Source organism: Selaginella moellendorffii, unplaced genomic scaffold (genome assembly GCF_000143415.4).
Source record: "Selaginella moellendorffii unplaced genomic scaffold, v1.0 SELMOscaffold_39, whole genome shotgun sequence".
NCBI lineage: Eukaryota > Viridiplantae > Streptophyta > Lycopodiopsida > Selaginellales > Selaginellaceae > Selaginella > Selaginella moellendorffii.
The window spans coordinates 1-12,325 of NW_003314300.1; the positions used below are offsets into that span (position 1 = coordinate 1).

General features: G+C 38.9%; 1 protein-coding gene across 1 annotated transcript; it reads left to right on the plus strand.

The window, feature by feature from the left end:
• The first annotated feature begins 11,469 nt into the window (after positions 1-11,469).
• On the plus strand, positions 11,470-12,325 carry LOC9660157. Its single transcript, XM_002978812.2, has 3 exons — positions 11,470-11,838; positions 11,906-12,164; positions 12,221-12,325. The coding sequence occupies exons 1-3, from the start codon at positions 11,470-11,472 to the stop codon at positions 12,319-12,321; spliced, it is 729 nt and encodes a 242-aa protein (XP_002978858.1). The 3' UTR covers positions 12,322-12,325.

Here is a 12,325-nt window from a genome sequence, read left to right on the forward strand (position 1 = left end):
GTCTAGGAGACGAATGCTTTGGGCTTCACCCCCTCAGACTTGAACTTGGACTCGGACTCGGACTCGAACTCAGACCTGGTCTTGGCCTTAGTCTCGGTCCCGATCTCGGTCTCGGTCTCGGTCTCGACCTCGGACTCCATCTCGGGTCCTTCTCGGACTCCATCTCGGATTCCATCTTGGGTCCATCTCGGACTCCATCTCGGACTCCGTCTCAGTCCATCTCGGACTCCATCTCGGATCCATCTCGGACTCCATCTCGGGTCCATCTCGGACTCCCTCTCGGGTCCATCTCGAACTCCATCTCGAGCTCCATCTCGGGTCCATCTCGGGTCCATCTCGAACTCCATCTTGAGTCCATCTTGGACTCTATCTCCATCTCGGACTCCATCTTGAACTCCATCTCGGTCCATCTCGGACTCCAACTTGGGTCCATCTCGGACTCCACTTTGGACTCCAACTTGGGTCCATCTCGGACACTTCCACGTGTCATGTGTTAGTCCTTTTTGGGTTCCTTTTTGGAGCCTTGCTTATTGCTCGCTTCGTGCTCGTTCCTCGAGCACTTTGTTGGGAGTTCCACTCCCGCTCTTGACCTTTTAAGTTGGAGCTTTTAGTCCAAACATGTTACGCTCGTTTGGCTTTCGCTTCGGCCACTACCATGTGGCACCCTTCTGGCTCCACTTTGGGGCCTAGGGATTTTGTGTCTCACAGTCAACTCTAACCATTTCACTAGTTTGTAATGGTTTATAAAAACAAAATGGTTTTCGAGCAAAATAATCAATAGATTAACCATTGGAAAAGTCTAGGAAAATTTGTGGAAAAAAAATTTTCATCCTAGAAAAAGAATGACTCTTAATCTAGGAATGCAAACTCTCTAGACTTAACTAACTTCCTCCTACCTATAACTTCACATAGGCTCACCTTAACACAAATTCTCATGACCCATAGTATGCTTAAGCACCCATATTTCTGATATCCAACACCGACATTCACAAAATGCAAAATGAACATCCAAGGCTTGATCATGAAGACTATATCTTTGGACATCCATATTGCACTAACATTCTTTTTTAATCACCTACAAGATTCAATATGAAGCCAAAACATTAACAAAAAAAATAACATGGAAAATTAAGTTTTAAGGAAAATTCCTTATCACTCAACTACAATGCCATTTCTACTAACACAAATGCTAGCAATGTCAATGCCTCAAACCTCACACCTTTTCCATCTGACAATCTACTCCAAATACTAACAGATAAACCGATAAGTTATAGTAAATGAATGTTATAACCCTTTTCCAACAGCTCAATGGGAAAACTCAAGGAATCAAGGTACTGACTTAAGCTTAACATAATGGATCATCGTCGAGAATCAAGTTAAAGCTACTACAATACTATTATATGTAAATAGATTAACTTCTTTATTAACCATTTTGGGGTTGATCATCATTTAACTAAACAACTTTGTAAATGCATTCCTCATTATCACATAGATATGATATAAAAAATCATAATGAATTGATCATCAATTGAGTAACACCATGAGTAGTGCTTATATCACTACTACAAAAGTCTATATGAGTATCAAACGCCAACTCTATTCAACAAAATGCAACATAAATGCCCACTGATAGAGATTTACAATACTTAACACTTCTAACTTTTGTTCACAACTTGGATAAACTCATACCACTTTTTTTCTGACCAAATTCAAAACTAATCCAATACCAAACTACTCAAGAAGCAATAGCAAGGTTCTTCGGAAAAGAATTAAGCATTGCAACCCAAGTCTTCAATAGCAAGCCTAGACAAAATGGTTTAGCGCTCTACTGTTATCCATCCCACAACTCACCATTTGTAAAACTATTATTTTCCACATGCATCAAGATAAAGACTCTTGATTGCATGATATGAACACAAACAATGAGATCACACATCATTACAAATCATCTCTCCGAGAAGAGAAAATGATTTACATGTTTGATCCTTCATCTCTGATAACTCACTTTTTGATCTTATTTTTTACTAAACCTCAAACTTGTTTTCACATTACCTTCAGTCCAATCCAAGAAAAGTTTATGAGAGAGCACAGTAATGACTATATGAACCAATAAACTAATCCCTACAATCTTGATTGATCCATTTATAATCATGCCTAAAAAAGATCCACTAGTGCCGTGCTAAATAGCTATGGATTAGTTTATTTGCCACTCATAGCAAACCCAAGGAAGATTTACTTTTACCCACGGTACATGGAACCACTGATATGCTAACATTAATCCTATTAACTCAAAGTGTAACCTTGAGTTGCTAATGTGCCTCACTCATGAGCCCAAGCGCGAACTCATGCTAATGAAACATCTTACATCCATCTTATGAGCCTAAGCAAAAGCTCATACAATCTAATATGAAAAGATAACTAAATTTCATACCCACGGAACAATTGCAAAGCCTTTACACTGAAACATATACCCACTCAGATCACCGTTTTTATCTCTGCGTATGCAACAAGACTAGTTACCTAATTTCATTGGATAGTACTCACCGAGACTCATCCTTTGATACCAAATGTAGCACATGTGGTTTTTACCCTTTATTCTATGGTGTTTTACTATAGGATAACCACGAAACGGAACCTAAACACTCCATATGCCACATGCTCAAAGGACAATGGTGTCGAGTTTCAGGGCCTTGGACCACTGAATGAAGGAATAATGCCAAACTCCCAAGTATGGAGCCAAGGAGCAATGGTATTGGAACACGGAATGACTCCCAAGCATACAACCCAAGGAGCAAAAGGATAAGAGCATAAAGAAACTTGGATCAGTTTTAGAGCAACTAACATCCTAATGCCAAGATCGACATGCAAAACAGAGCTAAATGGAGTTTAGCGCTATTTCAGCATACCAGTGGCCTAATGCAAGGATATGGGTACTCCACCAGCTAACATAGAATGGAACTTGGGCTTAGACCCAAGCCAAATGTAGAACAAGGACAGGCATGCAAGCGAAAGCTAAATTATACTATGAGACACAAAATCCCTAAGCCCCAAAGTGGAGCTGAAAGGGTGCCATGTGGTAATGGCTAAAGCGAAAGCCAAACAAATGTAACACATTTGGACTAAAAGCTCCGACTTGAAAGGTTGAGAGCGGGAGTGATACTCCCAACGAAGTGCTTGAGGAACAAGTGCAAAGCAAGCAATAAGTGAGTCTTTAGAAAAGGGACACAAGAGGAACTGAGATGGAGTCCGAGATGGACCCAAGATGGAGTCCGAGATGGACCAAGATGGACCCAAGATGGACCCGAGATGGAGTCTAAGATGGAGTCTGAGATGGACCCGAGATGGAATCCGAAATGGAGTCTTAGATGGAGTCCGAGATGGACTGAAATGGAGTCCAAGATGGACCCGAGATGGAGTCTGAGATGGAGTCCGAGATGGACCTGAGATGGAGTCCGAGATGGAGTCCTAGATGGAGTCCGAGATGGACCAAGATGGAGTCCGAGATGGACCCGAGATGGAATCCGAGATGGAGTCCAAAATGGACCCGAGATGGACCCGAGATGGAGTTCAAGATGGACCCGAGATAGAGTTCGAGATGGAGTTCTAGATGGAGTCCGAGATGGACCCGAGATGGAATCCGAGATAAAGTCCAAGATGGACCCAAGATGGAGTCCAAGATGGACCCGAGATGGAGTCCGAGATGGACCCGAGATGGAGTCCGAGATGGACCCGAGATGGAGTCCAAGATGGACCCGAGATGGAGTCCGAGATGGAGTCCAAGATGGACTCCGAGAAGGATCCGAGATGGAGTCCGAAGTCGAGACCAAGACCGTGACCAGGACTGAGACTGAGACCGAGGCCGAGGCAGAGCCCGAGTCCGAGTCCGAGCCCGAGCCCGAGTCCGAGTCTGAGTCCGAGTCCGAGTCCGAGTCCAAGTCTGAGTTTGAGTCCAAGTCTGAGTCCGAGTCCGAGTTCGAGTCTAAGGGGGTGAAAGCCCAAAGCATTCATCTCCCAAACCCTAGAGGTTTTAGTGAGCTCCAAAAGTATAGTAGGGGGAGGATTCCAGTGGAGTCAGTTTGGCCAGGAAAGGCCAGTTTATCCCAGAAAGGCTGTACCTAGGTGTTGGGTGATGGGATAACCACTAGGAAGTCCAAAGCTAGAGTGAATACAGACTGACAAGTGGGGTAGCTTGGTGAAGTGTTCAAGAGCCGACTCTAATTCCCCCGAGAGATCAAATGGTCAATGTTCCCAGTCCAAGTGTGAGTGGCACTACCTACTTGAATACCTGACGTGGCTCAATGAAACCTCACTCTAAGCTCATGGCTAGAGCACCCAAAGGTGAAAGGCGGGGAGAGTAACCATGAGGCTCATATAAGGCCACGGTGTTCCGAAATGTTGTCCCAAAAGCCCAGACTGTGGAAAGGAAGAGGAGTAGTCCTTTGGTGTAGTGACCAAGGATACAATCAGGTGGTAAAGAGGTCCCAAAGGACCATGGGACTTAGTGGTCGGGCCTGTGGACCTCAATCCAATGGTAGTGTTGGCAAACACGGCCATGGGCAGAAAGGGACTTGGTAGGGACCGGAAAATGGATATTGGGGAATGTTATTCCTTATGTTTATGGGCATCTTAAGGATGCAAAGGAGTGAATCTAGGATGATCACTCATGGATGGATGGCCTAGTCTTTGAAAGACGAGATTGCGATGTAGGTGGTGTCAGACCACCGGTGTGACCAAGGTGAATGGGCATAGCCTTAACATAACGGGCTGATATATCAGTGGTACCTTGGGGTGTCAGTCATGGGATTGGACACGTGGAGCACTTAGATCAAGCACAATGGTTGAGTGGCACAGATGCCATTTTTGGGGCTAGCAAGTCCCTAAGTCCAAAATAGGACTTACGGAGGTTGTGAATGATACTCTTCTAAGTGGTCGGAAGTGTGGTTAAATGACTAAAGTAAAATGGAAAATTTAGTCACTTATATATACCTCAAGTTAGTCGGCCATGCCCAACCTACCCACTATCTCTACTATACATTTTGAACCCCCCATAACCACCAACCCCCCCCCCCCCCTTCAGGAACACACACTTTGGGCTTTCACCCAAAGCCTCCCACTAAATATGGAATGTTCTTAGATTGCGAATTTGAACATGGGATGAACACCATTGTGTTCAAGACAATCTCTACATTCCATAGATATGCCAGATGAGCAAATTTAGACACTTTCCATAAATAGCATTTGGGACTGGAATAAGACTAACACAAATAGCATGATAGCAAAGGTGTTTGGTAGACACAGTAAACTATCATGTAGTGAATATTAAAGGACCAAGCTCAACATCGCAAAGGTTCCCAACATTAGCAAGTGCAAGTTAACGAATAAGTTTCTTTAACCAGGTCAAGTATTCTTAACTAATAGCACTTAGGAATTTCGTCCTTATGCTCATTTGGTCAAGTGCACACATAAAGATTAATTTCTCAATTAGCTTAGGTGAAGACTAATAAAGGATCCAGCAATACCGACCTCCTACTATCGTGGTAGTAAGGAAAAAATATCTAAAACAACTAGCCGACAAGTAACTTTCAATACTTGTAGTCACATTTGCAACACCAATGACAAGTACATTTCATGCTTGAAAGAAAAAGAGAAAACAAAGCATCATTAATAGCCTACAAAAAAGAGGAAAGAAAGGCCATGAAACTCAAAAGAGCCAAAAAGAAAGGGGTTCAATATATAGTAGTTATAAAGAAAATATTTGAGTGTCAAATTACAAAATAGTTGATAAAATTAAAAAAAAAAAAAGTTATGAAGGAAGTAATAGATTAAAGAAGTAACACTAGCAAAAGTTTATTAAAAGTCCATGATCAATGAAAAATAAATATGCTTATATTCCAAACCGTCACCATGCCCTAGTAAGTTTATAGCACTAAAGGGTTGAGACTCAAACCCAACTTTTATATATGCATCTATAGATGGTATTATCCAAGATGCTTGGTGTGACTCCCCACACCAATGCACTAATTTATATTTAATGTGCACTATGGATCACAACTTAGAAACTTAGTTCCTTTGAACTTCCAAGTCCTTTCACTTGACAAGCTTATGATTATGCATGTACTCTTCCATGCTTGGCCCTATGGGTCACCCTTTTTGAAGTTAATACTTTCAACTAAGATCTTATTCCTTTGACTTACCAATCTCACTTAGCAAGTCACCTGATTAGTATAACATAATTCTATGCATAAGTGTGAAAGTCTTTAAACATCAACTTACATTCAAAAATATCTCTTTGAACACTCAAGAACTAATTCCCCAATCTTGATAATGTTGTCTTATAGCAAACTTCAAGACCACACTTTTGTTGCACCACTCTGATTTCATGCATTCTTATGAACCATTTAAACTTGTCTTTCTAAATATTAACTTACTAAGAATTATCTTTGGAAATCTTGAAAGGACTCTGTCCCTTAGCTTGCTAAAGTTTTTCCTTTCGCAAGCTTTCTAATTACTATATGATCTAAAATGGACAAATTCTATACTTTAGAATTTCTATAGCAATATAATTGTTAATAATAACATTTTCGAGCACCCACTTGATTCTCCACTCCAACTTGCATAACTACCCTCAACTATGCCTTTTGATTTCTATAGTTTGATTCTCTCCTTTTATTACTTTCTTTTTCGCCTTATACATTCCTTTTAGTTATTCTCTTCTAGGCTAAGAGGGTAACTTTGCACTTTCTACCATGCCTTAACATATATTCTTAAGGATGAATCTACTCATTAGTCTAGGGAGTGGTTATTCAATCTTGATATGCTCACCTTAACCTTCTGGAAGCCCTAGATTCCAATTTACGGCGGGAGATCACGAATATTTGCAAAGATTTATATTGTCGTCTCCAACTTTCGTCAACCTTGGAAATTGGATAGCATCTTTTATCCTTTTTTTTTTAGAGACTTAATCTGATGGGTCTTATCTAATGCCTCCATAATATCTCAACACCACCTCTTTGGTGTTTTAAGGTGTTTATATGTTTCAATTATGCATTTCCCAAACAATGAACATTTCTTATTATAACACTGACCCATTATAATGCAACACAAGCAATTTATTCCCCAAGAGATATATCTAACCTCTTCCTTGCTCAACCAAAAAGTCTCAAGAAGTTAATTCTAACAAATTATTCCAAACCTTTGCTTAGTTGTTTCATAGTTATCATATTCTACAACTCATTGTTGATGCTTCTACACATCCATCAATATTTGGTTAAAGCACTTAAATTGCATGTCTTCCATCTTAAACTATGCCAATCCCATTTTCATTAACATTCCTTTATTAAGGGGTTCTTATAAACCAACCAACTTCACCTCAAAACATCACATATTGGAATATTTAGTGTCTCCACACCATCAATTCTATGAACTTACCCTCATGATACGTCCCACTTGTGTCTAAGTTTTTCCTAAAACAATAGTAATAATTTTTTATGTTAACTATTAGTTAGTATACAATATAGTGTTCATCCACAACTCCTCACTAAAATTACTTTCTTCAATAAACATTTTTTCATGATTTTAGTATGGCACATTCTACCATCAATGAAATACCCACTATTCTTATATTTAAATTTCAAGATCCTCCCAATTCTCCAACACACTTCTATCCAAACAGAGTTCCTCCAAGCTTTTAGGACTATCCCTAAGTTATCTAGTTTTTAGACTTTGTTAATTCAACATTCTATAAAGTTGTAGCCTCTTTGCTACTTTTGAGGTGCCACCACACTTCAATACAACTTTTTGTATTAACATTCTATTCATAAAGACCATCTTTATAAGTGTTACTCTGACACTTGATTATCCTTTATTTTACATAGGTTACATTTGCCCATTGGAACTATCCTTCCATATAAAAAGAACACCAACTCATTCTTTGAGTACACCTCTGAAATTCCTTGGGTTGTTCTGATTTTTATTAAACGTAGCCCCAACTACCATTTCAAGGACATATGTCTTTATTCATATTTGACTTTTTACAATTACTAACCTTTCATGGTTATTAATTCTAGTTTCAAATTCATAAGCACCATCTTTAACCACATGAGGATAATCTATCGACTCCTTTATTGTCCAGAGTCTCTATCTTTCTTATGATCCCAATTATAATTGTTTATCACAACTATATTAGCCAATTTGCTAAGTCAAACATTTATATAAATCACACCCTCAACTTTCTAAGAAAAACTTTCTATTATTTCCAAAATCCTAAAGTCATTCCTTTATTAGCCATTTTCTATCCTCTACATTACTTACACATTCACATATGAACTCAAATGGAAAGTCATGCCCTCTTGACATACTACTCCTTAAGAGAATAGACCCACTCTTAGGACACTTTGATGCTAATATCAAGTGGTGATATATTTGACCACCAATAAAAGTTAAACTAAAGAATAGCTTCAATACCAAGTTGTAAATGACTAAATTTTCCATTCTACTTTAGTCACTTTACCACACCTTTAACCATTTGAAGTCTCATTCATAACCTCCATAAGTTTTATTCCTAACTTGGGAACATGCTAACCCCATGAATAGCATCTATGCCATTCAACCTTTGTACTTGTTCCAAGTGCTCCATATATCTGATCCCATGATAAATACCTCAAAGGTATTATTGGAATTTCAACCTATTACTCTAAGGCCATATCCATTTACTCTTGCCTCACTAGTAGTCCAAAACCACCTATACTATAATCCCTTCTCCCAAAGACTAGAAAGTGTTATATATACTTCCTTATAATTACACTAATGATTTTAGGATTGTGGAAAATGGTAACAATGAACAAATGAGATTATCAACCATTCCATGGGAATTGCCTAGAAAATGATTAATGAAAAAGGATAAATCATAATATTCTATATGGACAAAAAGTCAACACTGGTATATAAAGAATTCCAAAAGTATGCACTTAATATTCATATAATTTTCAATGACTATCCATTTGGATATAATTGATGACTTGGGAAAGATAAAGGTTTGTGTAATATTAATCATCTAGGAAAATTACCATTTTAATTTTTGCAGAAAATCAACTCTAAAAATAAAGCTAGTAAAACCAAAAAAAGTTGAACCATGGTTTACCGCTACTACATTTAACAAATGGGACCTCAATAATGATTTCTTCAAGTTCACAAAAATATTTTACCACTATATAACAATGACGCAAACTTGATTAGGAGGGTATATAATTCTTTGACTTCTTAATGCATTGTACCACACTGAACAAAGGTGTCATTTTGGATCTATTTGCAAGAATAGGAAACTCACTTGTGGTAGCAGGGACAAACAAATGCTACCTTTTGTCTTTAGAAGAAAACCCTAAAATTCTAATAATCTCAAACAAGAAAAGGAAGAGTTAGTAGTTAAGATGAAGAAGGGTAAAGGTAAAGAACCAATTTTTGAACTTTTAGGTGACTCTGATGAAGAAGTTTAAATTCAAAATTCTGAAGATGATTAATAGATTTTAAATAAGTAAGTTTTGACATAATTATCACTTATTTAAATTTAACTATATCTTTACTTAGTTTTATATGAATGTCTTTAATATACTCTCATTTCTTACATAATTTCTAAACTTCTGAAATGGAATTATATAAAAAAGAAAACATATGATAACTTGATAAAATAGAAAACATATAACACTAAAAAATTAAAACATTGGACTCCATCTCATGGTTGTCGGTTTCTTCTTTAGAAACATTGTCGTCTTCATCATCTCAGTTATCAGACACATCACTATCACTATTTGCAAAAAAAGACTTCACCCCATCTTTAGCTAGATGAGTTTTCTTGGGTGGGGAGGAGAAATTAGAGTGGAAGTTAGAGTGTTAAACTTTGGTATTAGATTATAATGGATTTTAGTGATGAAATTGGAGAGAAAATAAGTATGGGCCATGTAGTCCCATCATCATCCTCAAAATGTAATATGGGCCTATTTCACCTAAATTCTCTATCAACATCTCTAGGCCTTGCTACTCTCATTTCTACAAGGATAAAATATAAGAGCCTAAAGATGTTGATAGAGAATCTAGATAAGAGACAAGGCAATATTTTGGCAGTGGCTAAGAATTTGGACGACCATATAAAGAATGTGGAAAAACTTTGGTGGATCACTTGATAAATCTAACCTTAATGAAAGACTAAAAACTTCATTCATTTAAAGTTCCTCTTCCAAATTTAAGAAACATTTGAAATCTATCAAGTCAAATTTTAAAAAACATTAGAGTTTGATATTTGAATCTAACTCTACAAAAACCAAATAATATGCAATAAATTTATCATGGTCAAAATATAATACGGTGAAACTTTTTCAGGTAAAAATTAATTTACTTGATTTCACATTATATTAAAATATATTATTTTATTTATATTAATAAAAATGATAAAACTCCATATTAATTTACAATACAAAATAAAAATTCTAATAAGTCAAATAAAATTCAGAATATCAGAATCTTAAAAGGTATATTCTAGGTCTATTTAAGAACATATCCGATCTACCAGGCTTAAACCTTAAGATAAACATCCCCGAAGTTTTCATCTCTGTCCAGCTTCGTTTTTAGTTTTGTTGTTTTCATCTGTCAAGGTGCCACCTGTTCAGTGAGCCATTCAGGTGAGAAGTCTTCATTAAGCTGTTTCTTAAGCAAATCTCCATGGAGTGAAACGTGAGTGTCACTTACCCTTTTGTAGAGCCTTTGAAAGCATTGAAGTGGATCAAGCAAAAAGCTTGTACTCAAGGTTTTCATAGATTCTTATCCTCTTGCTTCTCTTTTTTTCACTCCTGCAGGCTCCTGAGCTACAAGATCTTTTCTTTTCTAAAGATAGAGCTTTGTGTAAGAAGTTTTCTCAAGTTTTTTTGCAGAAGAGTTCTTATTCGCTTCTTTTGGTTTGCGCTAGGACGTGTTTGCTGCTGAGGGAAATGCCATATCTACTGGATGGAACTGGATGAGGTCGTGCTACGGAACAAGATCATTCTCGAGCTACTACTCACGCTCCCAAGGTTTGTTTCTCAATTTGAGTCGTTTTCTTATGCTATTTCATCAACGTTTCCTTTTCTTTTAGATTGTTGTAGAGGAAGCACGGCTTTCATTAGTATTCAAAGCCTTTAAATCAACACGTAATTCACTTTGATCTATTGAGGTGCAATCTTTTTCCGAATGGCAGGCAAAGTTACAGCTCTTGAACGACCTCGAGATGGTGGAGATGAAGATCGTGACAATTAGAGCTTGCTGGAATAGGTAGCACTTGATCAAATCTTCCTTTCCTCTTTGTTTCACCTGTGTAATTCTCACCTTCTGGAAAGGAATTGGCAGATAAAGTTCTAACGAAATGATTAGCTACAAACTAATCTTGATCTAAGCTCTGTTGGAAATTTGAATTTCCCGCCCTTCGCCAAAAGCCCTAGTCCTACGATGAGGAGCTTTGGGATTAACAAGCCAAGCGCCGGCGAGCTCGCGTCACTCTGCGGATCATACGACAGGTTTGAGCGCCAAGTCCCTCGCGGCGGCGATCCCAGGCGGCTGGATCTTTTGCGCTCCCGGCCGCTGCCGCCGCCGCCGCCGCAGAGCCAGCAGCAATCCTTCTCGTCCTCGCAATCCTGGCGAGAATCTCAGGTCACGGCCAGGGATCTGGTCCCTCGGCCACTCCCAATCTGTAGCCGATCGGACGATGTGATCGAGGAACGGCTGGCTGCTCTGGAAAATCTCGTGGCCGGGGTTGCGGAGAGCGTCAGCTCCATGCGAAAGTCTCTGGACGATCAAAATCGCGAGGTCTCTTTCATGGTGCGTTCTTTCTTTTTTTTGTCCTGTTCTCTTTATCTAATGTTTTTTTTCCTCTTGTGAATGGAAGTTGAAAGAGGAGGAAGGCACCATCAAACGAGTGCTCGATCAGATCCAAGCTGTGCCCGCGAAGCTGTCCGGGGATCTCAAAGCAGCACTCCGAGAGGAAATCAAGCAAGCGCTCTTGGAGTCGGACGAAAAAACTGTGAGCCAATGCATCCCGTCAAAGGATCCGAGAGACAAGACTCCGTCAAGTGTGGAAACAAAGGAGAAGAAAGGATCGAATAGCAAGAGGAAGTCAGCAAGTGCGGAGGAGCAACGATCTGACGGTAAGACTCTGCTTTTCTTTTTCGTCTTAGCTTTATCAGATTCTCGTACTTTGCAGATTCCACGACCTTGGATCTCTATTCCCCAAGCGCAAAGGAGCTCAAGAAAATGCGAGACAAGGTCCTCAGAGCTCGGAGGAGCATTAAGAAACGAGTTTGACGAG

Excerpts from the sequence above, each read along its gene's own strand:
- LOC9660157 (XM_002978812.2), top strand. The coding sequence starts at position 11,470 with ATGAGGAGCTTTGGGATTAACAAGCCAAGCGCCGGCGAGCTCGCGTCA. Across the intron at positions 11,839-11,905 it reads ATCGCGAGGTCTCTTTCATG|TTGAAAGAGGAGGAAGGCAC; the intron begins GTGCGTTCTTTC and ends TGTGAATGGAAG. Across the intron at positions 12,165-12,220 it reads GGAGGAGCAACGATCTGACG|ATTCCACGACCTTGGATCTC; the intron begins GTAAGACTCTGC and ends CGTACTTTGCAG.